Source organism: Tricharina praecox (genome assembly GCF_024521635.1).
Source record: "Tricharina praecox strain CBS 144465 chromosome Unknown BZA05scaffold_20, whole genome shotgun sequence".
NCBI lineage: Eukaryota > Fungi > Ascomycota > Pezizomycetes > Pezizales > Pyronemataceae > Tricharina > Tricharina praecox.
The window spans coordinates 626,235-653,411 of NW_026250422.1; the positions used below are offsets into that span (position 1 = coordinate 626,235).

General features: G+C 53.4%; 6 protein-coding genes across 6 annotated transcripts; 4 read left to right on the forward strand and 2 right to left on the reverse strand.

Moving 5' to 3' along the window:
- Positions 1–94: 94 nt before the first annotated feature.
- BZA05DRAFT_446878 (HSF-type DNA-binding-domain-containing protein) lies at positions 95–1,941 on the reverse strand (the record flags this gene model as incomplete). The annotated part of the gene is made up of 6 exons (XM_051487111.1): positions 95–882; positions 944–1,010; positions 1,067–1,413; positions 1,510–1,577; positions 1,651–1,749; positions 1,805–1,941. 6 exons carry the CDS (start codon positions 1,939–1,941, stop codon positions 95–97), a joined length of 1,506 nt encoding a protein of 501 aa, XP_051337617.1.
- Positions 1,942–8,814: 6,873 nt separating this feature from the next.
- BZA05DRAFT_437778 (ankyrin repeat-containing domain protein) lies at positions 8,815–12,890 on the forward strand. The gene is made up of 4 exons (XM_051486459.1): positions 8,815–9,187; positions 9,247–9,455; positions 9,519–9,773; positions 9,824–12,890. The coding sequence occupies exons 1-4, from the start codon at positions 8,841–8,843 to the stop codon at positions 12,487–12,489; spliced, it is 3,477 nt and encodes a 1,158-aa protein (XP_051337618.1). The 5' UTR covers positions 8,815–8,840; the 3' UTR covers positions 12,490–12,890.
- An 823-nt stretch (positions 12,891–13,713) lies between these two features.
- On the forward strand, positions 13,714–14,714 carry BZA05DRAFT_457376 (uncharacterized protein; the record flags this gene model as incomplete). Its single annotated transcript, XM_051487575.1, has 2 exons — positions 13,714–14,136; positions 14,232–14,714. 2 exons carry the CDS (start codon positions 13,714–13,716, stop codon positions 14,358–14,360), a joined length of 552 nt encoding a protein of 183 aa, XP_051337619.1. The 3' UTR covers positions 14,361–14,714.
- On the reverse strand, positions 14,715–17,905 carry BZA05DRAFT_121648 (tyrosine-protein phosphatase-like protein non-receptor). Its single transcript, XM_051478686.1, has 3 exons — positions 16,416–17,905; positions 15,724–16,355; positions 14,715–15,636 (listed from the first exon to the last, which is right to left on the reverse strand). Exons 1-3 carry the CDS (start codon positions 17,440–17,442, stop codon positions 14,830–14,832), a joined length of 2,466 nt encoding a protein of 821 aa, XP_051337620.1. The 5' UTR covers positions 17,443–17,905; the 3' UTR covers positions 14,715–14,829.
- A 1,546-nt stretch (positions 17,906–19,451) lies between these two features.
- BZA05DRAFT_404657 (uncharacterized protein) lies at positions 19,452–19,930 on the forward strand. The gene has a single exon (XM_051484333.1). The coding sequence runs from the start codon at positions 19,539–19,541 to the stop codon at positions 19,908–19,910; it is 372 nt and encodes a 123-aa protein (XP_051337621.1). The 5' UTR covers positions 19,452–19,538; the 3' UTR covers positions 19,911–19,930.
- Positions 19,931–24,417: 4,487 nt separating this feature from the next.
- Positions 24,418–24,659, forward strand: BZA05DRAFT_446882 (uncharacterized protein; the record flags this gene model as incomplete). The annotated part of the gene is made up of 2 exons (XM_051487112.1): positions 24,418–24,568; positions 24,622–24,659. 2 exons carry the CDS (start codon positions 24,418–24,420, stop codon positions 24,657–24,659), a joined length of 189 nt encoding a protein of 62 aa, XP_051337622.1.
- Between the last annotated feature and the right edge of the window lie 2,518 nt (positions 24,660–27,177).

Consider the following 27,177-nt stretch of genomic DNA (forward strand, 5'->3'; position numbering starts at 1 on the left):
TCCCTTACGCCAAACCCCATATATTAAAACCATAACATTGTTGCCATGATATGTATGCCTGGGTCTCCCCCTACCCTCTCTCGAGCACAACTCGCTACATCATCCGCTTCCTCTTCCTGTCATCTGGTTCACCATCGCTGACACCATCCCTATCCATCGCCGAATCCGGTGGATTCAGCAATGCGTGGACGCTGCTGGAAGCAAGACTCGAGCGCCTCGTTGGAGGCGCCGTATGTCCTGCTTCTCGAGGGGGAGGGAACTTGGTCCCTCCGAAACCCCACGCAATGCCTCCACCCGGCCCGTCATGATTACCCATGCCGCCCTCATTCAAGGGCGGCGTAGTCTGCGACGAGAATATGGATGGCCTGGGTGCCTGCGACATGTCGTAGGGCCCAGCATCTCTGTAGTCATTCGGCGGCTTTCCGGGTGACGGGGGCCAGTGTGGGGTCTGGCCAATCCCGCTGAACGGAGAGTTGACCTGCCAACCATGCTGTCTGATATCGGCGGTTGTGTGCCGCCGAGATAGGTGGCCCGGTGGAGATTGGGATTGGAGATTTGATAGAGGGTGCGGGATCGGTTGTTGGTGATCCCGTTGCGGACGGAGCGAGTTGGGTGAGGATGAGCCGGCCATTCCGGGGGCGGCGAGACGCCTCCCCGGAGCCTGCGGTGCCGGTGGAGCTGGGTGTCGGAAGTAGGGTCGCGGCGGGCCACTGAAGGAACCGCGGAGGGAATCGTCCTCCACTGGCCGCTGCCGTGGCGATAAGGGTACGCCGTTGTCTACCAACGTTGTGGTAAACGTTGGCGCGTCACGGTGCATCATTTCCCTTGGAGGTTCTTCTAGAGCGTGACTGTGCCGCTCTATTTCCTTCTGCAACGATTGGACTGTTCGCATCGTCAGCCATGCCCTTTGCGGAGCGGGAGCGTACAATTGGGGCTATCTCACTGTCACGAAGAATCGGGGCATCCGAGGGAAACGCGTGCGACAAGAACTGGGCAATTTCCGAGGTGTACTGGAATCACAAGTTCAGCATAACACCTATAATGACTCCCCAGGAGAATGACGCACCCGGCGGCATCTGGAAAAGCCATCGACCGCAGCCTGACAACGAGCGGATAGGTAAGTGTTGTTATCCTCGGTCCGAGCCAGTCGTGTGGTGACATCGAACAGAGTCTGCTCTATGCCGCTCAATCTGGCTTCCACCGAGTCTGTTGACTGTTCGCCTGGCGTTCCGGGAGCAGAAACGGCAGTACCCTTGGGTCCGGAGAATGAATCGCGATGGATCAAGGCGTGTCGTGACGCCCGGCGCTTGATCTCCCGTAAGCCAACCAAATCACCGCGTTTGAAACTTCCGTTTCCGTGCTTAAACTCCCACAACGTGGAATCCGGGGAACCGGTGTGGAAGACGTCGTTCACTGAAACATCATGCGGATGAGCTGGGCGTCACCAACTGTGGGAGAGGAGGAGGAGGAGGAGGAGGAGGCTATAGGATCGGATGGGCAGCAGCGGACCTTTGTGGAAGCCGTACATGTTGAGCTGGCGTACGAAGGAGGAGATATTGGTGTGCTTGAAATATTGACTACACACTCAATCGTCAGACTCGAATTTCGTTTCGATTATCTCGGGTTCTATCTTCTTTCGAGTCGGCTTACCTCAGGACCTTGGAGAACTCGCCAGTCGGGGAGACAACAAAGCTCTCGTTGCTGGGAGACCACGATATGAGATGCTGGATGTTTGCGTCCTCGAGCATGCTACATTTCCCACTTAGCTTTCGAAGCTCGAATAGACTCAAGCGAGGGACCGTACTTGTAGAGCTTATGAATAAACGCAGTTTGCACTTTCGGTTGCTGGACAGCCGAGCTCCCCAACGACACCGACTGCGAGTGTTGAGGCCCCGGCGGCGCATTCCCCATCTGCGCGTCCATTGTCGCCGTAAGCGACATGTTCTCGATGGGCTCGATTTCGGGACTGCTCCTGGAGTGTGGTCCGCCCTTTGATTCCGAGGAGGAGAGAGGTCGCACTTGGTTGCCTGCGTCGCCGGAGAAAGGTATCCTCGAGGTTATTTGGCTCTGTTCCATCATCAGACTTTTTTTCGTTGCCAGACTCCTTTTAGTCGCCAGATCCTAGCCCGGCCACTTCCGTTCAATTCAGCAAGCACAGGATGAAGCGACAGGTAGGGTCGGGTTTTTGGAGTGGGTGAGGAGGAGGTGGAGAGGTGGAGGAGGAGGGTTTGGCGGCGGTTTTTTCTTTCTTTTCGAGAAAGTGTTGATGATCTAGAGGAGGAGGAGGAGGGGGACTATCGACCGAACATATGGGGGGGTGTGGATGTGGAGATCGCTCGGTTCCTCAGCGTAGACTGCCGGTTTAACGATAGTGCATGCGTCAAAGCCGATCGAGAAGGTGTGAGGACAGCTCTGAGCGCGGGAAGCCACCGCAACCCCCAGGCAGACAGGCAGCGGCCGGCGGACCAAGCGAAAATCGTCAGAAACTCCTTGCTGGCCGGCGGGTGGGCGGCCTGGTGTGTGTAGGGGTGTCACCGTTGTGGACGGGGGCGGGCGGACGGGCGGGGGTTTGGATTTGTGGGGGAGGAGGAGGTGGGACGGGGACGGGGAGGACGAGGAGGAGGACGGGGAAGGAGGCTATCTTCTACGAAGGGAGGGATGATGGGAGGTAGGGTTCTGTGTTTTCTCCGCTCGGGTCACGTCGGGGGGCGGGCGGGTTCTCCGGTTTTGTTCGCCTTTGATGCAAAGGCAAGGGGAAGACTGTGGACTTGAGGCTGAGTTCACGAACGAACTTCTTGTCCCTTCCAGAAAAAAAGAGATGATGGGCCCTGCCTGAAGTGCGCGAGGTACTCGAACATCGCTGGCGCTGCGTACATGGAGGCAGGTAGGGCTGATATGACTACCGGTATTACAGCCCGGTGGCAGCGAGTCAACAGGCGCGGCGGTGGCGGACGCGGCCGCGGCAATGGTGATTGGGGGGCGGAGATGTGGACTCTATGGCACTCCTGGACATCTCCACTCTGTGTTGGCGGAAGGCGTCACCGCTCCTCAGGTTCTTCTTCGATTTCTACCTGGAACAGCTCTCATTTTCCGCAAATGATAGGTAGTATTATTGAGGAGGGGGGGGGCTCCCTCAGGTCTATCAAACCCCGTCTTGTTGTTTTCTCCTCGTTCTCATTCTTCCTCCTCCTCCTCCTCCTCCTCCTCCTCCTCCTCCTCCTCCTCTTCCTCCTCCTCCTCCTCCTCCTCGTTCTTCCGTGCCTCGACTCCGCACGGACAGGGGCAACAACTACAGCTGGTTCGACGACAGCGCTGCTGGGATGTTCTCTATAGAGCCCGTCCATTGAATCGACGGGATTCAAACGTCAGGGAGTGATTTGGCGGCTGTTTACAGTAGAGGGAGACACCCCCAGGATACGCGTATACTCCACCCATTCCTACTTAGCTATTGGCTTAGATGTGGAGGGGGGAACACAGCAAGATGAATAGGCCATAGGGATTGGTACTAGCTAATATATACTGCCGAGTGACTTGACGTGGCCGGAGAGCGCTGGTGGGGGGATGATACGTATACCACCGACACTACGGATACCCCACTTCCTCCTCGGAGGGGAAGGCTACAGCTGTTCGTCCGCGGTCCTCACCAACCCCACGGCGTGGAGACGGGGAGGTGGACCCGAGAGGTGTCGGCATGTGCCGCGGAGCAGGAGAATTACGGGGACCCTGGAGTTCGAGGGGGGAGGGGGCCCATAGGTGAACCTTGCCAGTGCAAAGCCTTCATTTCCTCGGCCGTGGAGCCTGCGATTCCCCGAGTGGAGTTTGAGGCGAGGATCGATCGGAAGTGAGCCCAGTCGTCAATTGGTCGGGAACCGCTTGGGGGGTGTCCATGAGGGGGGGGCGCGGGGGGGACACAACCCGACTGGCCATGGACACCGGGAGGGTAGTAATCAAGCGATTACACGAGGCATTCGCATTTGCATTCGAAAGAGTAGGTATATCCAGTCGATACACAAGCCCTACGATACGTGAAGAAACGCCCAATGAAGAAGTCGCTCCCATGCCTGTGTGTGTCGAGCACTCTACACGACTCTAGCCAGCCATGCACGGCCAGAACAAATCACAGCCTGCGAGAAAGAACACGTCAACGACCAGTAGCAGGAGGATAAGTACTCCATAAAATCGATATCAGCCAGCACCGTCCAGCCGTTACCGGGTGATTATAAGTAAGTGAGAAGTATGCAGCTTTAAAACCGGAATCGTCCACACTCTCCACTGGCAGGATCCTGGGAATTGCATTTTAAGATAGATTGCTCGGTCGTTGTCGTCGAGTCGGAGGCGGTGGCAGTCGATTATTCCACCTGCTTCGGTTCTGTAGTATGTAAGCCTTACGGCTATCTAGGTGTTCGATCAATGAGACGAGATACCGATGAAACGCAACTTACCGGGCACCGTGTGTCACTCGAATCTTCCGATGTAGTGCAGCTACCCCTGGATGTCGAAGCTTGGTTGCCGGTCTTGAGATTAACGAGCCGACGTCGGCATCGGCACCTGAAGCAGTCGCAGAGGGAGTTCTATTTCGAGCTGGGCTGCGGTGATCGGTAAAGATATCCCCTCGCAAAACTCAAGGTATGATACCTACAGCACCCATGGGCAGTCACGGAGCACCGGGCCGGCAGAGCCAACCTTTCTTGCGACTTTCGAGCTCGCTGCAAAGTTCCTCGCAATGTGATATCAACATTGGACCACAGAGGCATACAAGTTCGGATGAGAAGTTTCACGTGAAAATCATGAAAGATCACTCACGATTGCATTTGGATCCTGACCACTTCTGTTTGCGACTACTGCCACGACGGCTTTGCCGGGTTGGAATGTTGTAAAGCTACAGAATTTTAATATAGTTGTTTAAGACAGCTTATACCCTGATCTTCGAACCGTTGGTACACACTTACCTTAGACATAGACGGCCCGACCCGAAGTACCTAGTACAGTTAACATGTATCGACAATGCCCACTTTCCTGGTTGGCTCTTGCGCTGATGTCATCCAGCAAGGACAAATTCCACGTTGATGTCTCGTGGAGAATGTAGGCTCGTGTTTAGTACCTAGTATGAGCAAAGGTTAAGAGGCGGAGACAGGGTGATTCATTGTCCCCCCACAAGGCCCACAATCAATGTAGATTTAATGCAGTGCATAAATCGGCCGGCAAAAACGATATGGAAATCAAGAGCGCGAAAGCAGAAAGCAGCTTCCCAGAAATGAGAGCTATCCGCACTGGCTCGGATCTACATCTACGGTGGCCATGTAGGGGATACCGGTAGGCTTCGGGGGCGGTGGTTGCACAATTTCTCACGGCGCACCGGGGAAGTTCGTGGATAGGCTTTGAATATGTGAATAGCATCAGACAACCGCTACCCATCTCTTTGGTTCTACGGTTTGTTTTTGGGGGCTGTTGAGGACCGTCATAGAGGTAGCAACTCTGCATCCCACCGAACCATGAAGTAGAAGCAAATAATCACAATCATTAAGAGCGGATAGTTGCTACGTAAATACATCAGGGAATGCCATATTGCACATATACTATTACATCGCCATATCTATCATTATGCCGTACAGATCAAGAAAAACAAAGACAACACTCACATTGTTTAATCTAAACATGATGAAGGAATCAACGGCCACCCCTCAAGCAAAATGAAACTAGACTTGAAGGGTATGATCCCCGTTCAGCAATGGTGAGGCTGTTGGCAGTGGCCACGATGGCGGAAAGTATAGCGACGAGAATCTGGGTGGTTGCATGTTGGAATGAGCCCTTGGAGGAAAGAGAAAATTGGGCACAAACGTTGGTGAACTGCATCTGGAAACCGAGAAGCTGCTCTGGTGATAGGTCTAATGCCTTGCAAAACAATTGTAACGAGAGATGGTTGCGGATCTAGGAGTGGTGCTGACATTCCGTAAACCTCCAGGCGTAGAAAGGCTGGCGTTCATCACTTCTTCGCCGTGTGCAAATAACAAAAGTTTACTCGAGTAACTACTCGAGATTCCCGTCACTTTACGTTCTGGATATACCAGATATGATGCCAGGCATCTCCGGTTCAACCATACAAGTATTCTGGAGTCCAGACCGATCACCGGTGCTTTAATTGTACTGGTAGGTATATATTCTTCATATGCACAACATCCATGCCAATGCCATGCTGACATCGAACATGTTTGTAATACGTACTCTACATACCGCCTTCAGCTGATTGCCCTATGTTTTCAATGCGTAAATATATGCGCCAGGATATCGATAGTAACTTTAATTTAAGCGCCTTCTCGTCGGCTCGGACCGTTAAGTAACGTCTCAGGCACCCCGGTTATGTACAATACACGTCGGGCAGCCGCTTGCCCAGCCTTCTTCCTGCCAGTTGTGTGTGCAATATGTATCCTTGAGACAGACAGAGTAGGTAGGATGTAGGTAGTACATAAGCGCAGACACGAGGCTCTAACTTTTTACTTCAACTGCGTTGCATCCGAGTCGATCCCGTCCGGGCTTCCGTGTATATGCGGCGGGCCGCTTTGCTTCCGCCCGTTGCTTTACTTCCGGCCGTGATGGTTGAAATGAAGGATTCTCATCCTCATTGTTGATCGACGCTCGCCCCAAGGTCTTTTCCGTAGACTCGGCGGAGACGCTCGCGGGGCCAGATACGATAACATCAACTTATTCTGTTGAGTGGCGCTTCTCGACGAAGATGTGATGACTGCACCTCGTACTGGAATTTGAGAGACCTGTTTTGCCTCGATACACTGACGCATGATGTGTCACTCGGTACTGCCGGCACTTGCTTGGTTTTCTATATCTAGCGTTTATTAAAGCATTAGACCTTCCATCTTGCTTTTTTAACCAAGTGGTTGATAGCTACGAAATTGGCACCCCGTAGGCGTCTGAAGCAGTGTGCGCAACTTGATGCACGTGATGTGGTAGGAGTTGCTGGATACGACGCATATATATAGTGAACCGGTGCACGAGACGCGGAGGGAGTCGATGGAGACAATGTAGAGGGTACAACGTAGCATGTACGTTAGATTACTCGCAAAACCGACACATATCGAGAGGTTATCTGCTGCGCAGTGCGTGTGGAGTGGGAAACGCCACGCTTAAAGCTGTGTCGCCGCGCGAAAGGTTGTGTGATCGGATTGGATCTGCGGCTAGATTTGGCCCAACTGAGTGCAGTAGAGTACATGGGGTTTGTAGGCTGGAACTAGTGACGCAATTACTATGATACATAGCGGCGCCTGGCGAGGCTGATGAGAAGCCGGAGACGCCCCATCCCCATTCTTAACCACCACCACCACCACCACCACCACCGACAACTAAAACGTGACTTCTCGCTCCTTCTTCTATAGCAGAGGCTTGAGGTAGGAATATCAGTCACGACCGGTGGCTACGGTTGTGGCGTTAAGCGATAATTGAAAAGCTATTCAGGGCCGATAGAGGCTGAGCCCCTACTGGCGCCACCGTCCAGCCTGTTCGAACACAGAAGAATACTGTGCTCTGCGGGTTGTGCACTGATGATAACGGAGGGGCTACCGCACGGAGCACTTCCGACCTGGACGGACCAAGCCCGAGAACCAAGACCGGCAACCCTATTACTTTGACAGTCATCTCTACCCTAAAGCGTATATCGAGGCTAGTCTCCGTGGGCGTCCTGTTTCGGGGTGCGGACGAGACTGAATGCACTTTACAGATTCTCACTCTGGGTGTCTCCTCCGCCGAACATTTAGCACTGACCAGCTCTGAAGTCGACAATCAATGAGCAAACAAAAAAAAACCAGTTTTGGAGCATTAACTATTATATATCCAGGGTGCATTGATTTGGCCAAGTCTCCCGTTCCTATGGGACTCCGATGAACTCTCCAAGCTGTTGTCTAGCCTCTCCGGCCCCTATATCTGCTTCCCTCATCATAACTACCACTGCTGTGAAGTTCGATTGCGAGACGACGGCTCCTTCTCGCTCGAGCACGTGTTCGTTTCCTAAAAATACCAGACCCAGGCTTCAGTAGGGCTACACGCAACGTTGAAAGGACGTTAACCTACCGGCTTCTTCATCGCTCCTCTGCCTTCGTCGTTGGCATAGCTTCCATACAATCAAAATCGCCGGTGGTAGACTTATCACGATGCTGATGATTGCGATGATCGCCTCGGAGGAGAAGTACATGTTGCGTAAGCGGTAGGTCGATCGACTCGGGTTCGTTGAGGGAGCTGAGTTGGAAGTGCAGAGACGGACTGGGGAGATCGTTTGCTTCGGAGGTAGATGGAGGTATAACAGTTGGGCAGCATGCTCTTTATGTGCTGGAGCGGATACACAGTCACCTGGAAAAGACGCAAGGCAGCATGCTCGGAAGAGTCCGTTGTTGCTCGTTCATGAGGAAACGGCTGGTGGTGTCCTAACAGAAAGGAGTCTGAATCGGATTCTGGAGGTTTCCTAGTAGTAATCCCTGACGCATGTACGTTCAACAATCATATCCAGGGGGTTAGACACACCAGATTCTGGGAACCACAAATGAGAGGCGCAGTAGCAGAGGAATGGGTCTGTAGCGATTCTATGGACCGCATTGGCGGTCTGCGGAATAGTGTACACGGCGAGGCTATGCTGAAACCCAGTTGGGTGCATGAAAAACATGAAGTCGAAGCCTTGTCCTCCCAGATTCTGGCATCGGCCAATCATCTCTCTCAGATCCTGGTATTGGCTTTTCTAGGCCCAACTCCACGCTCTATGCGCACCGCGCAGGGCGCCCGGCACAGAGCTGCATGCCTCAATGTGTATGTATGTATAAAAAGCCGGCGTACTGCTGCGAACCATGAACAGGATCATCACAGTGCACACTTGGGACCCTCTCTCGAGTCCTCTCCTCCGAACTTCAATCCACTCTCTGGCATTAATTATCCTCCAATTCCGCCTCCTGAGTCTTCTCCTCCTCCGAATCACAATCCACTCTCTTGAATTGTTACAATTTGCCAGTTATAGACCCCTCCCAACTCCGCATCAACAACCGTCACTGTCCACGATGCCACAGGCGCAAAGCATCGCCCTTGCTGAATGGGACCGTCGTCGCCCCGAAATCACAAAGCTCTACATGGGACCCAACAACATGGCTCTGAAGGATATCATGTCCTTCATGGCAGACCACTACGATTTTCGCCCTAGGTTGGTAATCTATACGAGCCGTTTGGCACAAGAGGACCGGGTTCTGATAGTGGAAGCAGCAAATACCAGTACGAAACGATGCTGAAAGAGTGGGGTCTACGCAAGAATCTCACTCGTCCTGAGTGGGAAGTCATCAACTACAAGACGAAAAAGCGGAAGGCCGACGACAAAGAGAGTTCTGTGTATCTGCATGGCTCCCTCATCCCAGTGAAGAGAGTTAAGAAGGAACTTGGTCGCCATTTCCCTCCACAGCGATGGCATGCCACAGGTAATTGGCCACCCTCCTTTTGCAATTGTTCGATGGTATGTATGCTTACACTCAGATGTCCAGTTCCGAGTCCCAAAACTCCCGTTGGAATCATTGTTCGAACGCCGGGAACACCCACAGGCGCAACACCCGGAACACCTGCAGCTCCAACCCCAGGTACACCTAGAGCCGTAGGAGCCGTTCAGACTCGGGAAAGTTCAGGGACCCCTACAGCAGGCACAACTAGGGCAGCTCTAACCCCAGAATATCCGCGAACTTACTTTCTCCGGTTGGACAACCTCCCTTGGTTCCAGTTTCGACACCAACTTAAGGCTCAGAGTTAGTAGTATCTTCTTTTGGACTCCTTCAAAAAACTAACAGATGAATAGTCGACCTTAATGACAATTGGGCCGCTCAGTTGCTTGATAGAGATCCTCAACTTCGCCAGCCATCCGAAGGCCTTCCTATTTTGCGAGGTACAGGTTATCCGGGCGCTTCGTCAGCTTCGGGTTCATCAACACAAGCGATTCAGCCCGGGGCTGGTGGCAGCACAAAAGCACTGGAAACCACGTCCTTGTTTTCAGACCTTGTCCTATCGCCGTTGTCACGGGGAAGCGTCGAGTTTGTTCCGGCCGTACATTCCCGCTTACAAGCCATTTCGTTGGAGCTGTTGGAGGGGGAGCAACTCTCCAGTATCCAGACTTTACTCGGCCCCGTCAATAACAACTCCCTGTCCGAGTTTCTCAAGTATGCGGCCTATCTCGCATCCAACAATATGCTACGTCCAATAAAATGCGATCAAATTCTCAAGTGGTTTGCTGAGAATAGCAACCACTCGGCTCTTACGACTCTGTTCTCAGCAAAGCTGCAGTTACCAACCATTGACGCCTTTGCAAGGTGTCTCTTCGAAGGTACTCTCAGAACTCAAAACGCGGAAGTTTTGCGGATCCTACTGAAGGCCGGCGTGGATCCAAATTCTCCCACTTCCATAATGGATGGGTTTACCCCTCTCCAGGTAGTGGTTTCAGGAAGGGACGAGACACTCGTCCAGACCCTGTTGGACGCAGGTGCGGACATCAACGCTCTTTCGACCGGCAGGATTGGAGTGAGTGCACTACACATCGCACTTGCCAGACCTGACGTCGATATGGTTAAGATGTTGTTGCACGCGGGTGCAGACGTTAATGTCGCTGAACGCGTCCACTGCAACAGAACCGTGCTTCAAGTAGCTGCAGAGACTGGAGATGTCGCGCTAGTTAAATTCTTACTACGCGAGGGTGCGGACGTCAATGCTGCCGCCGCTAATAGCCAGAGAAATAACAATCTATCTGCTGGATCTACAGCACTCCAATTTGCGGCTGGTTATGATGAGCGGCCCAGTTTGCATTTCGCCAAGTTGCTCCTAGACGCAGGTGCCAACATCAATGCCCCGCCTTACTGGGCACCGGAAGAGATCTGGTTTGAGGATTGCGAAGAAGAAGAAGAAGGCTATGGCATAACTGCTCTGCAAGGCGCAGCTGGCTACGGCAATATTGAATTAATTCAAATACTGTTGGACGCAGGCGCTGATGTTAATGCCCCACCTGCCGCCGGCCCATGGGGTGGAATGACCGCTCTGCAAATTGCTGCGTCTAGAGGTATGATTGAATCGGTTCGACTATTACTTTCCGCAGGAGCGAATGTCAATGCACCGGCGACCAGCAACCGATTGACCGGACGAACTGCTCTACAGGCCGCAGCTGAAGTTGGCAACCTTGCGATCGCTCAATTGCTACTAGAAGCAGGCGCGAATATCAACGCTCCTGGCTATCCCGCACTCTCTTTTGCATTTAAGTCAAGTAACAGCCTCCTTCTCGTGCCGACTCTGTTGGATGCTGGGGCAGATGTCAACGGTTATGGATGTTCCCCACTCTTATTGGCAATTCAGTCAAAGCAGTGCAAGCAGCTCGTACCGATTCTATTAGATGCCGGGGCAGATATCAACAGATTCTCTCACACAAACTTCGATACCGGGGGCAGAATATCTCCTCTTATTGCAGCAGCGACAGAAGGCGACATTCGCCTCGTTGAACTCTTATTAGCTATGGGTGCGGACGTCAATGCTGCTTTTGAAATAACTGCTCTCGAAATGGCGATTTCTAGGGGACACCTGGAAATAATCGAAGTCTTGTTGAGTGCCGGAGCATTCCCCAACACTGTATCCGCCCATGGCACGGTTCTTGATGGTCCCGTTATAGGGGATGACGTCGAGCTGGTTAAGATACTACTTTCTCGCGGGGTAAATGTCAACCAATACTTTCCTCAAGACAGTAGCTCGGACGTTGCGTGGGTTTCCAATGCACTCCCGCTCACTGCGATAAGTGGAAACCTGGTTATGGCCCAACTCCTGTTAGATGCCGGCGCTGCTGTCGATGCCAGCTTGATGGATTACAAAGAGGTTACATACAAGGACCCGGACGATGAGCTTGGAAGAACAGCACTCTTGAGTGCTATTGGGGAGGGCGAGGACGAACTGACTGCCCTGCTTCTACGGGCTGGCGCAAATGTGAATGCGAGGCCTCAACCCTTCGGGGGACGGACTGCGCTTCAGGCGGCGGCCAAACGCGGCAACATGGAACTCGTTCAAACGTTATTGGATATGGGAGCAAAAGTCAATGACCCAGCCCACGCCGATAGTGGGAGAACCGCACTCCAAGCAGCATCCATCGAAGGCCACATCGACCTCGTACGATTTCTTTTGGAAGTCGGCGCAGACCCCAACGCCGCCGGCGCGGAATCACGTGGGGTCACAGCACTTCAAGGTGCTGCTATTCAGGGACACCTCGGAATAGCACTCATACTGATCGAAGCCGACGCTGACCCGAACGCGCCGTCGGCAAAGTTTCACGGAAGAACGGCCCTCGAGGGTGCGGCAGAAAACGGACGTCTGGACATGCTGCAGCTTCTGCTTAACGCCGGTGCCGACATCGGAGGGAACTATCCCGAAAGGGCAAGGGATCTTGCTCTGAAGAATGGCCATGCCGTCGTCGCTAAGGTGCTGGAGAAATTCTGTTGAGTGGAGCTACTCGTCTGTAGTGGGCGAGATTGCGGGTTTTGGGAGTCTTCGAGAGAGAGTTGCAGTCATGTCAGGGTATCGGTTTTGTTTTTGTTTTTTGAGATACGATTGCAGGTTTTGGTTATCGCTGGCCGGATTCTCGGAAGGGCAGTTGCGGCAATGTCAGGGTACCGGTTTTTGGTGTTTGATTTTTTGGGATCACATTGCAGGTTTTGGTTGGAGGGCGAAGCAGAATCGCGGGCTCGGGTCTTGGAGGAGGTTTACGGTCATGTAAAGGCATTGGAATTGGGTTCTCGTTTTATTACCGGGTGGAAGCTAGACTGTTGGTGAATGTTATTTGAAATTTTGTAGCCGTCCGTGAGGATTCCTGCGCATAATCTGGACTTCTGAGGACTGGAAAGTAGACTACCATCCTTAAACCATCACTCGGCCTGGTCAACGCTTGACGACTGTGGTTTAGATTTGCTCACCTTGGTGGTTGACGGAACGCACCATTACTCTATATACTAGCACAGTATCAAAAAGTGGAGTGTGATAACTACGGGAAGAATACCGCGGTCATTTGAATACCGAAGGACTATGTACCAGATTTTTGTTCACTACCTCGTATGCTCACTGTTAGAACAGTCTAGAGAACACGTATTTCCATAATGACAGGAGCCGTACCGTACCGTCTTTCTCACATCACGTATCGAAAAGTAATAGGTACGTCATCTATGTACAGACAACGAGAGTTCTACAGTGTTGCAATGCACTGTGTAATTATGTTGAGCGTGGATTTGCAGGTTCGTCCTGTAAACAGGACTGCATATTTGGTCAATTTTTTTTTCGGTAGTACTATAGGTAAGTACGTGATCTTCAACCGGATGGCTGTGGTATCACTAGAGTACTGAAAGACTTCCATGCTGGCAGAAATCGGTGCTCACCAGTAACACATTAGGGTCCGTACAAAGCGATCTTTTGGAGTATCATACCATGGGGTTTTGTACATAAGAAGTATAAACCCACCAACGCGCTAGCCATCCAGCCGCTTACTCATCCACCACCCCATTCCTGTTTTAGGAGAAGCCAGCACCAACCAACCAACCATCGAGTAACCAGGGTCGGTAGACTAGACTACGTGAGCACGTCGTAAAGTAGATACCACCTCACCACAACTTCATTCCCGCCCAACGCGACTATCACGACCACGGCCGCCCACCCACACCCACACCCACACGCACAATGCAGCTCCCACGCCTGTTCCTGCTGCCGCTGCTAGGCCTTCTCACGCTCGGCTTATGCAGCACTTCCTCCTCCTCCTCCTCCTCCTTAGACGACGAATTCACGCTCCCCCCCTCCTCCGCCTCCGCTGCACAAAACACCGTAACGCTGCACGCATGGCCCTTAACCTCCGCCTCCCCCACGCCTTTAGGCAAAGCCACGTGGAGCAGCACGACGCTCGCGGGGAGCTGGGAGCTTCTCGGCGATGCTGCTTTGGGCGACGGCGACGCAGAGGAGCTGGTGCGCGTTGGCGTTCCGGCAGAGGATGGGACGTGGAGTGGTAGTGTTACTACTCGTGGAATGATACGTGATGGCGCGGTTACGCTGCGCTGGGATGCCGCGGATAAGAGGGTCTGGTTCGTTGAGGTGGCGATGGCGGTGGAGGTATGTTGCTATTCGGGGTTCCTGGGGGGAAGGGGAGGGAAGGGGTGGGGGATGGGTGATGGGATGGGGGCTAATGGGTGTGCTGTGTTGTGTAGGCTGCGCCGAAGGTTATGGTTGTGAAGGCTGCTCCCGGAGTCATGCCCGAACTCAACAAGCCGATCGTTTTGACTGCCGACGGGAAGATCCCGGTACCGCAGGTGGAGAAGACCTTACTCCAAAAGTAATTGCATGATTCACGTTACTGGGCGAGCGATGCTAACCGTTGGTGATTAATAGGTACTGGTGGGTCCTACTCGCCGGCGTCTTTTTGCTGATTTCGGGAGCAGGGGGAGGAGAATAAGATCATAGACTCTTCCTTCGATTTATATATACCAACTTTCTTCTTTGTACAAGAACTGCATCTGTATCTGGGGGTGCGTGACCTATGTGATATTTTGATGTGGTCCTCTCTCCCCCATCCCATCCATCCATTCCTGATATCATATGCATAAAAAGAAAGAAAAAACTTGAACAAAACACCGATCCAAAACAATAAAGAGATCAAACTTTAAGGAAAAGAAGGAAAAAAGACACAAGCGGCCCATCTACAACAGTAGCCCGGGTCGATGGGTATAGGAAAAACAAGTAAAGAATTAGGATGGAAAGACAACCAAAACCTCAATGTACAAACACAGCCACAATCCCAATAAAACTTCAAGCCTTTCTCTTCCCCGAATCTAGTGGGCCCTGCTTCGCGAGCCATTCCAAAACTGTCTCGTAGCAAAGCACGTACTGCTGTAGACATTGTACCATGGAAATTCTCTGGTCTCGTAGTTCGCTGACGGCCTTGAAGATGAGATCGTCATCCTCACGAGTGATCCAGTCTCCCTCATCCTCCAAGCCTAGGTGCTTCATCTTCATGTCACCATCCCCGTCAGATCCATCGTCCGTGCTCTGTTGCTGAAGCTGCGGCATCAGACGTTTCCGGTTCATACGCTGGCGTTTCATCATGGCAATCACGGAGTCCACGGTGCAGAACGTTCCTGTCCGACCGCAGCCGGCGCTGCAGTGCACGAGCACCGGTCGCCGAGAGGCTGCGGTTTCCGAAGACATGGACGCTCGCACCACCGCATTTGTATGTTCAACCAGCCCGAGAACATGCGACGGGTGGGTGGGTGTCCCCAGATCGGGCCACGCAGAGTACTGCAGCTGGGTAATCTCACGCATAGGAGAAAATGGCGACCCCGTGTGCTCCAGAGTAAATTTCCGGACTATGATGTAGGGTATGCTTGAGTCCGAAGGAGATGGCTGGCTCGATGTCGAGACCGAACGCCTCTTAGGCGTGGTCTTGAGAGAAGTGGGTTCCAGGGACACCTTTCTCTCTTGTATGCGAGTCAGTTTCAGCGGACCATACTCATTCGTCTCCCAGTATTTGTGACTCTTCACACGTCCGCCCTCTTCTTCAGCCGTCAGCATGACGATTACGCGCACGTCTTGCTCCCAAACCATACACCAGAAATCCTAGCAAGTTAGAAATGATATTTTGGTAGTCTCTCTCCCTCCTCTCCCGGAACGGAATGGAAAAAAAGAAGAAAAAGAAAAACTTACCCTAAATGTGCTTGGAAGCGGTGCTTGTGATGCAATGTATCGTTTCCGGCTATGCGGTATACATACGTGGCTCGCATTCACATAGTCACACTCTTCAGCGGGGTATTCCTGCAATTTGACTCTCGAGTGGTCATACGGCCAAATGTTATTATACCGGTTCTTACTCCCCTTTTCGACGCCGGCTAAAGTGTGCGGTTTGATACTCGTCGACGTAGGCGAGTCATATACCACCGAGACGTTCAGCGCCTCTTGCATCCGACGCTGCTCAGCTTTCTCGATGTTCAGGAACCGATCGGCAACAACCTTGGAGCCGTCCTCTCTGCACGCCACTTCATGGAGCCACGCGGGCAACTGGGAAATATTCTTATTGCCCATAGTTGTGGGTAACTGGATGGGAATTTCTCCAACACCGTCGATGAGATCCATATTCTGTCTGATGTTGGAAAAGAAAGGATTTACAGCCGGTTGATGGGCCGGCAACGGACAGTTGAACACGCCGCCAACGACTCCCTTATTGTCCATTCCAGGAGCTCCTTTCAGGCTCAATCCACCCTTAGGTGCGCTGGGAGTGTTGGACAGCTGTTTCGAATCGACCTTTTCGGGGAAAGCCAGGGAGAAGGCAGCAAACCCACCTGATCATGTTAGCAAACATATTCCCCCTAATAGATCAAGTCACACAGCGGTGACCGTACCTTTGAGGATGTAGGCTTGGCCATCCCAGCCCTCCCTCGAAAATTTGCTGAGCGTATGCAGAGCGGCAAGCGCGGATGGGTCGTCGGCGTCCTTGGAATCCGCGTCGTACACCACGATGTACTTCATCTGCTTCCACCGGCCAAATCTCTCCTTATCCTGGCTGTTGGCAAAGGTGTCGGACAACTTGGCCACATTGAACGAAGGCCGCTTCAGTAGGGTCGTCGGGATACATAGATTGACAGCGGTCAACACTCGAGCGTTGGCGAACGACTTGTACGTCCGGACGTCCAACAGTAGCAAACCGTCCGTGCTGCACCTCGAGATCAAATCGGACAGATGGCGCGCCGAAATCAATGCCGGCTTCTCCTTCGCTAGGCTCGGGGCGCCTACGGCTCGACTCGGAAGCTTGAGGGTAGGTGACGCGAGTCCGGGGGAGAGGATCGTGCCCGGAGATGCTATCGGTGGCCAGGGTTGGTCACTCCCGGTATCGTCCAATTTGACCGGTGAAGTAGTGCGAATCGCGGAAAAGTAATCGTCATCCTTTCCGGAAGACGATACGGCACTGAAACTCCCCTTGTGACCACCCAGAAGGGGCTCCTTCGTCCTCGTCGACCCCAAGGACCGGTGCAACTGAAGTTTTTGCGCCAACGCTTCGGTCTGTATCTGGAAGGGTGTGGAAGGGTTGTCCATATGGACCGGCAGAGGAGAACGAGCGGCCGCCGACCGAATCGACGAGCTCGCCGGGGACCAGTTCTTCTTGGAGTGTGTTCCGTACACGGGGTCATTCGGGTCCACCACGAATCCAAAGTAGCCGGCGGAACCTGGCTGCGAAGGTGTTTCGGCGAAGGCGGATTCTGGTGCTGGTACTGGTATTGCGGGGGGCGAGATATCGAGGGACGCGGGCGCGGGGGTGGGGCCATTGTGGAATTGGCGGATCTGCGTGTGCGCGGGAAGGTCGTTTTTCGAGGTTCGAGGTGATGCGGTCATGCTGGGCATGTGGAGAGGAGATCCAAGCAGCGGAGGCATGTAGAAGGGCTAGAGGATGTGGGATCGTAAGTTGTGCGGGGGCGGGACACCACAGATGATGGACTGCGGCGGCGGGCTAGAGATGCCTTCTGGATTCTGTCGTCAAAGGTAGGGTGATGTTGAAGACTGCTGGCCACTGATCATGGTCATGAACAACCAAGCATTCCAATTCAAAGGCGATGATGACGGGGGTGAGGGGGCAGCACTGATGTGGCAACTATGACTGGGACCGAAAATTCGTTATTCACTTTAGCTCGAACCCGGCGTTCCCGATCCGTGTTCGCCGCAGTGAAAGGCTTTCGCTGTGGTCTCGGCAGTGTCCAAGTAGTTTGTTGATGCCGTGTTCGTGCCGGATCGTGGCTGGCTGGCTGGGGTGTTTCGCCAGTTACTTTAGTGCCGAGTCGGGGGGTTGCAGGTAGCAGTAGTAATGGTGGTAGTAGTAGTAGCTGGGTCGACGTCCGATGGGTAGAGCAGCGGTGGATGTGCGGATATAGCTGCACGTATGTAGGTGTCCGGGGGTGTGTGATGTTGTTGTTCGGTGAACAGGTCGATTGTAGATGGACAGATGTAGGGGATGGGTGACGGGCGGGGCGGGGGCGGGAGTTAGAGTAGATATGGTATTAGACCGACCTTAAGTGAGGTAGGTGGACGGTGGTGGTGGTGGTGGTGATGGGTAGGGAGGGGTGGTGGGGAGTTGTAGTAATAGTAGTAGGCGTGGTAGTAGTAGTAGCAGTAGTAGTAGACGTAGTAGTAGGCGTAGTAGTAATACCGTATGTAGTCAGTGGTAGTAGGTAGTAGGGGGTGAGGACGATGGGAGAGGTGAGGTATGTTGAAGAGGAAGAGGGGCGAAACCCTGTGGACCGACGCTAGTTAGCGTGGGTGGTTCCTGCTTTGTGGTCTCTGAGGGCGTGTGTGGGTTTCAGGGAAAGAAGGGAAAAACCATGGCCTAGTTATGATACACGTTCAGTTTCTTGCCTTTTCTACATGGCAGGTTAATTACTCATTCCCGCAGCAAGTGCATACAGGTTATCCGGCACGAATGAATACCGATGCCCTCGCCATTGCCACACACACTCTGTCGCTGCAGGTGGAGTATCTACAGTACATTTGTCAGTACTTACCCACGGTATTCCCCCGCCTCTGAGCGTGCGGACAGACCGCGTCTGACGGGCGGCCCGTGTGAGAAAAGAGGAATAAAGAAAGAAACAGGCACTCACTCGTGCACGCGGAGCACGGGTAACCAGAGCACGCAATGGGTGCCCGGCCCTACAGGAGATTCACCACCGTAACTACACGCCCGGATTTCCTGGTCTGACCTGGTCTGGCCACTGGTCGGCGGTAACTCTGGAGAGCGTGGCCCTACATAGATCAGTAAGTAGCATAAGAAGTTTGTATGTAGCGCGGACGGAGGATGGCTCATCTCATGATACCTACCTATCACGCCCTCTGACTCGGTTCACCACCCCTCCCATCCACAATGGGGGTATTTCATTCAACGGCAATAACACTCCATCCGCAACAGGAGCACAAAAGCACCTGACGACCGGCCTCGCTCATGGCGAATTCCAAATTGGCCTCAGCGAGATCACCCACAAGGTAACGGAGGTCTAGATCTGACTTCTCGCTTGTACCGAAGTGACGAAAGACGACCCCCCCTACACTATTAATAGGCGCATCCGACACATCAACGTCTGCGTGCGTGTAGAGTAGAGTACTCTGCTCTAGAGTATGTATGATACTCTCCCAGACGCGTTGCGCTCTCTTTGGTTCTCTGGACTGGGTGGCACATGTCCTCCGTGGGGCAGCTCGCTCATGCGTGTTCAGCAGGCATTTGAGCGATTACCTGAGGATGAGGAATAATGACTCTCCGGCTCTGGGACTCGTTTTATTTTCGCGAGATGCAGCAACGTAGTAGGTAAGCGGATCAGCAAATCACAGGAACCACGGAGAAGCTGTCGGTGAGATTCCACGAGTGACGGTCGGTGCTCCCGTGCGGACATCCCACGGAACCAACCGGGAGAAACCGACCTTTGACTTCTTGTGGCTCGCTCGCAGGTAGGTAGGGCTGGCCACCTGCGACGAACTACGGTACTGGTATGTATGTAATATTCACCATCTTCTTCGTCGCGTTCTTCTTCCCTCCACGGAGGCTCTGCTCTACTCTACAGTACAGTACAATTCAATACAGTCCAGTACAGTACAGTACAGCAAAGTTCCAGTCCACCGACCAATGTAAAAGCCGCCCAATAACAATAACCATGATGCTACATCTTTGCATGTATCATGTAACTAACGTACATGCCTTCGCGTCAACTCTCGAGTTTCTCCGGCACTCCAAAGTCCAGAGTCCATCCTGGCGGCCGTCAACTTTTTCAAACCTTTCAAACTTTTCAAGCACTTTCAGTCCTACATGGACACCAAGCAAAACCTGCATGACGTATTGTAGATCAGTGCCAACTCGGCTGTAACTAACTGCACTCGACTCAGGCAGGCAGGCAGGCCCAAATAATAATATGTATCGGATCATACGATAAAAGCGCCGGCAGTAGATATGATAGGTAGAAGGGCCAAACGATCCAGACCGCGCAGAAAAGCACGTGCCAAGTACGTCATCGGGCGGGAGGAGGGGGGAGGGGGGGAAACCGAGAGGGCCGGGGGCCATCCTCCACCTACCCTACTCTAGATACTCTAGACCGCCGACCGGCCTGAAAGTCGCACGGATGTACTTCCGTACCAAACAGCCCCACGATATGATCCTGTCCTGTCTACAGCACACCGCACAGAAAGAGTCAAAGAAAAAAAAAGAAAAAAAGAAAAAAAGAAAAGAAAAAGAAAAAATGTGCGCGTCGGTAAGCTTCCGAAACTACGAAACACAGCTCCGGGAAACGGCCGTACATACGGCACTCCGGCGTTTCGCTGGACGTCCGCCACCCGCCTGAGGCGAGGGCGAGATAGAGGAGAGCGGGGCGCACCTGAAGGATTCTCCTTGCTTCTCCTTCCACATTTTTTTCTCTTTCTGCTTTCTTTCTGCTTTCTTTGGTCGCTAACTCGCTGCAAGGGACACCCGCGCATGCCACTCAGGTGCTCTCGAACAGTCGAAGGATAGGGAGAAAGGACGGAATATCTCTGATATCTATGCCCCCTTTTCCCGGCTTGGATTCTCAACACCTTCTCGTAGTGCGTGCGATCGCTGCTACTACCTAGTAGAGTGGTATATACTTCGGTACCTACCGTAGCACCGAGTGAGATCGCCAAGGGCAGCGGTTGCGGTTGCGGTCGTTGGAAAGACCTTCTTCTTTTCCGATAGATGTGATATGCTATGGCTGCGTCTATTCATCCTCGGTGCGCAGTACCTAACAGATCCGCGTCCACTGTCCAGTGTGCACGGCGGCTTCCAGATCATGTTCGGCCAGCGCCCATAATTGGTCGCGGATCTTCGTTTCCACACGACGGGATACTTTATGTACCTATCCCCGCATCGGTGTCTGCTTCCGGCACTATCCGTCACGCCCCATCACTCTGCCGCTACGGCACCTATCCTCCCGGTCCGGGCGAGGCGAGGGAGTGACGATACATAGGTAAATCCGTTCTCTCTCCGGAGTCCGGGCGAGGGGAGAATTGTGGAGTACTGGTACCTGGGTAGTTACATATTTACACACAACCGCAAGGCGCGAGGCTTGCTTCCGGTACTATCGTAGGTGTATGTAGAGTATGCAGGCCAGCAACGGCATCCGTGGGTAGGTGCCTACGGTACCTTATACCTGCCGTATTCTTCATCAGCTCCGTGCACAATCCCATCGTCTCCCCGGATTCCGCAAGCGCCTTCTCCATCAAGCTCATCGGAGGCTCGGAGCCCCACACTCTTCACAATCGTGTATACTAGGTACTGGTAGTCGACGTCCCGGATCCACAGAGTGACACGACTGTCGACGCGCGCCGGCCGCTGCGCATGCGTAATCATCCATCCGCGCCGTGGTACATACACACATACACACATATGTAACTGGCGTTAACGTTTCCAGCACCAAGGACCAAAGACCAAGATTGGGCATGCGAGACATCTTGCGCAACGGATGATGACGTGATGTGTGAGCTTCGGCTAGGCCTGGCTGGGCTGGGCTGGGCTAGGCTAGACTAGGCTGTAATAGAGTAACTACTACTAGTATCTTGATAAGATGGAGACGATAAGATTGTGAGCACTGGGGGGCGGGGGCCATCAGCTGTCAGTTCAGTTCAAACCGCCTGGGTGGCCCAGTGGTCACTAGTGATCGATCCGAAACACTTTGGGAATACAGACCTACCTACTCTTACTCCTACTTAGAGTAGACCTAAGGCAGAGCTTCCGGACGATTAGTCCGTTCCACTGTATTGGCACGCGATAGATACTCGAGCAGCGAGCTCCATCTTCGATCGGCAAAATAGACTGCTATGCTCTCCACTCTGTGCAGTGTGCACATAATACCGTACCTACCTACCGCGACGTCGTCTTTAACCTACCTGCCTACCTACCTAACCTGCCTATATACCTGCCTGCCTATATGCTGTATGTAACTACTATACATCGGCGATGACCCCTTGGGATCCAGCTCCACCCAGCTCCATCCACCCATCCACCCATCCACCCATCCACCCATCCACCCATCCACCCACGCACCCACCTCCAGGCTCCGCTCCGCTCCCAGCCGGCTGCCCCCCCAGCCGGCTGGTCGGTCAATCGGTCGGTCGGCCGGCCGGTCGGAGCGGAGATCGTCATGATCGCAAAGATTCGCAATCATGATGATTTCCGATCGAATTACGTTCTCCACCAGAGTCCAGATAGGTAAGTCGGTGGGTAGGCCACCTCATGCGCAGCGAAATCCGGAGTTCGGACTTTTCCGGGGAGGGGAGGGGAGCACCGAGGTCAATTCAGGGTCCACACTGTACACACCGACAAGCAGACAAGCAGACAAGCAGACAAGCAGACAAGCCGGTGGCCGGTGGATGGTGGCCGGCTGTGCGGCATGTACGCCCACGGAATCGACGATCATGATTCACACACGCCAGCGGATTCCTGTTTCGCTTTACCAACACACGGCTTTCCCGAGGCTTTCCCGAGCTAATTGGGGATTAACTGTTGGGCTTGAGGCCGGCACGGGGGCGGGGCCAGACTAGACTGGGCTGCTGGGCTGCTGGGCTGCTGGGCTGGCTGGCTGGCTGGCTGGGCTTGTGGCGGTTCGGGGTTGCTTGGCGGGAGACTGGATTTTGCACTCGCTATGTACCTGAACTGGGACTGCTTGAAAGTTGAGGTGCCTGATCTGGTTCTAGGATGGAAAGTGAGGTGAAAGTGGACTGTTGATTCGGATAGTGGAGGGTGAACGGAGAATTGCATATCTACAGACTACACCGCACGCCCGCGAGTCGGTGGCGAGAAGTTGGTTCGCGATGGTGGAGGAGAGGAGAAGTGAAAGCCGCCTCACCGCCTCACCGAAGCATCATCTTCATGATTCATGAACCTGCTCCGCAAACAACGCCTCTTCGTATCGACGTCCCGTTCATTCCCGCATCTCCAACGTCATTTCCGGGAAACAACCCGTTGAATACGAGGTACTATGTCCGAGTCAATCTCAATCTCAATTGTCCATCAGCTTTCCCATACCTGCAACTCCTCCTCTATACTTGCTCGCCGCCGCACGGCTAGCTGCGGGTACCATGTAGCAGGTACCACGTTGTCGGGAGCTGGATATGCATAGCACTACGCAGTACGGTACCGTACAGCACACACCAGTCCAGCAATCAAGGTCGCAGAAGCCTATCGCTACATGTCCAAGACTCCAAGCAGGATACCGTATCTACAGATGTTTCTCATGGTATGTAAGACGCAATTACCACCGACCGGCAGCCTAAGCACCAATTCTTAGCTGCAGACAGGAGGTTCAATTCTGTATCTGGTACCGGTAACGAGATATGTAGTACCAGTGCCTATCGATATCCAACGAAATGCACAGTCCATAAAGACTTCATGACGTCCGTCCATCCGTCTGTTCGTTCTTTCTTTTCGAGACCGCCCGGCGACTTCCCAAATGAAGCGGTGCAAAAAGCGGGGCTCTCCTGGAGTCCTGGGCCCAGCCCGTCTTTCATTTTTCTGCGAGACTTTATTCATTGGCTGGCCGCAGTGCCGCACCGACATGTGCAGACACCGACACCACCAACCAAACCCAACACCAACACCAGCAGTGACACGTTCTTTTATTTCTGATTTTATTTCCTCGCACGCAGCACGACACGCGCAATTATCGACAACAACAAATCCAGGAGGTGGGTGGGGTTTGCTGATCCAATTCTTCAGGGGAGGATGTATCATGTCGGGATCAAGTCGGGATCAGGATGTTGTGCAACAGCTGTGGGATAGGTTGAGTTAGCCCTAGAGAGCTTCGTTAACAACGCACGACACACACGACCGACGTCCAGAGTTCATGCTCATCGCAATGCTGCCGCCCGCCCGCCCGCTGTTGCCGCAGCCACGTCCACGTCGGAGTGGTTGGGGGCGGAGCAGAGAGATGAGCTGAAGTGAATACTATGATACAGTCTACTATCTACGGGCCTACGGCCAGCCAGCGATGGAGAAAGCTGCAAATTCGGAAATCAAACACGAAGCAAGAAACGAATTGGTTCTAGGTGCGGCCGAGATCACGAGAGAGATAGAGATAGAGAGAGCAAGGGAGTGGGTGAAGTGTTCAGGATACGACAAACATTTGCTGTCACCCACCGTGGGGGGTTGTTTTCCCACTGTCCAGTACAAACCGGAGAGGAGATGCCGGAGAGGAAACAAATGGCCATTTTGAATTCGGTATATCCTCATATAAACCACCTCCAGACTCCAGAGCGCCGACATATTCCCGCCGACACAAAGTTTAAACCAACCTCCCTCTATCCCGCTCACCCAGCATCACTCCCTTTCCCTTTCCCCTTCCCCTTCCCTCTCTACAGCCAGTAAAGATGACATACACCTCAACCGTCCTCCCGCTGATCTCGCTCAACGTCACGTTACTGGCGCTGACGAGCCACTACCCAAACCTCCTGTCCACCCCCGCCTTCACCGTGTTCCACGTGTGGTTCCTGTTCTCGAGCATCGTCGCTTTCCAGCAATGTCTGCCTGCGTGCTACAGTGCTAGCACGTTTTTGCGCTTGCCGTCGCTGTAGACAGCCTACGGGTCACAGGTTGGCTGAAGGTTCGCTGAAGGTTACTCTCCGCCTGGAGGCTGGGTGGCGAGTGAGACGAAAGCTGACGGGTTGCAACTTTTAAGACGGAAGGCGAATGGAACGGAGTGCTGGCTAGCTGCCGCTGGACGGTGTACCTACATACCCGGACGAGTACGAAGAAGAATACCGACTACCTAGAATACCAATGCGGTACCCACGGTTGAGGGATCGCTCGAAACAAACACCCAATCTCATGGACGGCACTTAGCTCAGACGGTGTCGGGCCGGTGGACGCAAACTATGGATCCATCGTCCTCGGACTGTGGAGATCCCGCGGACCCGGTACTATAAAGTGGCGGAACACGAAGAATAGAGTGTGAAGATGTATACATAAAAGAGGGCTGTGTACGGTATGGGGTAGGGTGGAGTGGATAGAGTACTTATAGTAGACGCTGGCGATACAGTACCGGGACGGATGCATATACAGTAGATAGATGCCGATAATGCTTGCTACATGATGCATAATACATCATGACACTCTCACTCGCTCGCTATATCTGAACTCGCAAACATTATCCCCCGCGTACGTGCGTAACTACAGCGGAAACCGCAGGCAGGAACCATAGGCTGCATAAGTTGCACGTAATCATCGATGAAACTGAAAAGAAATGGGAAAAAAGTACAGAGCAAAAACGACGTTGGAATCGGTGCCACGCAGCATTCCCGACAACAGGCCGCATCCAGGGCAGGTCGGCAGGCAGGCAGTCCAACGGTGCCAAAAAGTAGAGTAGAGTACACTGAGTAATGAGCAATGAGCAACAAGCAACAAGTGGAACTCTGGGGACGAAAGTGTGGTTATGTAGCAAATAGGTAGTTGAGTCGCCGTCTGGATGGATCATGAGGAGATTGTTGTCTTGTCTTGGACTCTTGGTCACCATATCCACGATCCCCACGATTCTCGGTCATAAGCGGCTATCGGGTGTATGGTATGTATGTACATTTCATGAGTGCCTGAGTGTCTGAGTATCTGTGATCCTCCCGGCGTCATCACGGGATAGCTAGCTCGGAGGCAGTTGACAGGACACAGTCGGAGTGCACCGGTCTCCCGCGTCGTGTAGCCGGTATCGGCATCGGCATCGGCGGGGATTCTTCCACTGTGCTTTCCGCCTTCCCGTCTTCCTGCCTCTCCGCCTTTGGGCCGCGAGTCGCGGGGTCTCCAGACTCCAGGCTTAGTTTGGTTTGGTTCGGGTTTCCATGTTTCCAACGTGCAAACTTCCACGAAAGCTTAGCCGGCGCTGCGGGATGCCCGGACTTGGGAGGCAGATCCACCCCCTGAATTCGGGGGAGGGGGGGAGGACGTCCTCGCCCCTTCCCCTCCCAATTCTGCACGGTGTATGTACTGAGGTGTACCTCCCGTGTAATCCCGTGGCTTCCCATGGCCGCCAGGTCAGACTGTCAGATTGTCAGTCCCGGCGGTCGTGGGTACCGGGTGCCGGCCTTCTTCGCCGGGTAGCCAGGTTCTCCCCCGATCCAGATCGATATGTACAGCGGCCCGCGCTCGTCGGCCGCTCCACGACAGCCAACAGCCCGACCTGCGCCGCCGGCTCACCCGCCACACAGCACGATATATATTCGGCCAGCGGGTCCGGTCTGGCCGGGACACGGGAAATCCGCCGTGTTCCAGCGCAACCGGACCGTATTATGTACGCCAAAGGCGCACGAGCTCTCTCTCTTTCTTCCTCTCTCTCTTTCTTCCTCTCTCTCTCGTTGTCTCTATTGTGTACTCTACTTGGTTACTTGTATCGTACCAGTAAGCCGTGGCGGTTCAGTGGCGGTTCCGTGACAGAGGGAGTCATCTGCCATGAGCGAATGAGTATTCTTCAGCGATTGGTCAGTCCGTCATCCTGTGTGTGACCACTGACTTTGCTTATGTGCGCGCGCGCCCTTCGCTCAGGTGATCTTGGAGGATGCCGACGGAAGTTGGAACGCTGAGGACACTTCTCGCTCTCTCGCTCTCTCTCTCGCGCCCTCTCTCCACGGTTTGTCATCCGCGCTGCACTGCACGTCCATTAGTCGTCCATTAGTTACATCAAGTTGGCTGTTGGCAATGTCCCGCAGCCTCAGAATAACATTGGCGGCCAGCGATTCGGTGATTCGCCGGAATATGTACTGTAAAATACATACCGTACCGTTACCGATTCGACAAGCCCATGTCTCACCCCCAGCCAGCGCCTGATGCACGATGCACCCCAGCGTATGATATGCACCTACCTGACGCCCGTGGGAAAGCGCGCGATCGACCAACAGCTGGAGTACCGGGTAGGTAACCAACAGCTGGAGTACCGGGTAGGTAACCAACAGCTAGGTACGACTCTCACAGCTCACAGCTCAGTTCTCACATGACTCAAACCCGGCACTGTAGGAGCTCCCACAAATATCCGTTATATTCGTTCGTATCCAACTCCAACAGCTGCCTGCAAAAAAAAACCGCAACGGTATCTAAGGTCATTTCTAGTTTGTAGCGTGTGCAATGAAATCGTCTCAATGAGAGAGCAG

Coding starts and splice junctions, on each gene's coding strand:
- BZA05DRAFT_404657 (XM_051484333.1), top strand. CDS start 19,539: ATGTATGTAATATTCACCATCTTCTTCGTCGCGTTCTTCTTCCCTCCA.
- BZA05DRAFT_121648 (XM_051478686.1), bottom strand. CDS start 17,442: ATGCCTCCGCTGCTTGGATCTCCTCTCCACATGCCCAGCATGACCGCA. Junction 16,356..16,415: donor CCAAGCCTACATCCTCAAAG/GTACGGTCACCG, acceptor TAACATGATCAG/GTGGGTTTGCTGCCTTCTCC. Junction 15,637..15,723: donor CGCTTCCAAGCACATTTAGG/GTAAGTTTTTCT, acceptor CTAACTTGCTAG/GATTTCTGGTGTATGGTTTG.
- BZA05DRAFT_437778 (XM_051486459.1), top strand. CDS start 8,841: ATGAACAGGATCATCACAGTGCACACTTGGGACCCTCTCTCGAGTCCT. Junction 9,456..9,518: donor ACAGCGATGGCATGCCACAG/GTAATTGGCCAC, acceptor TCAGATGTCCAG/TTCCGAGTCCCAAAACTCCC. Junction 9,774..9,823: donor ACACCAACTTAAGGCTCAGA/GTTAGTAGTATC, acceptor ACAGATGAATAG/TCGACCTTAATGACAATTGG.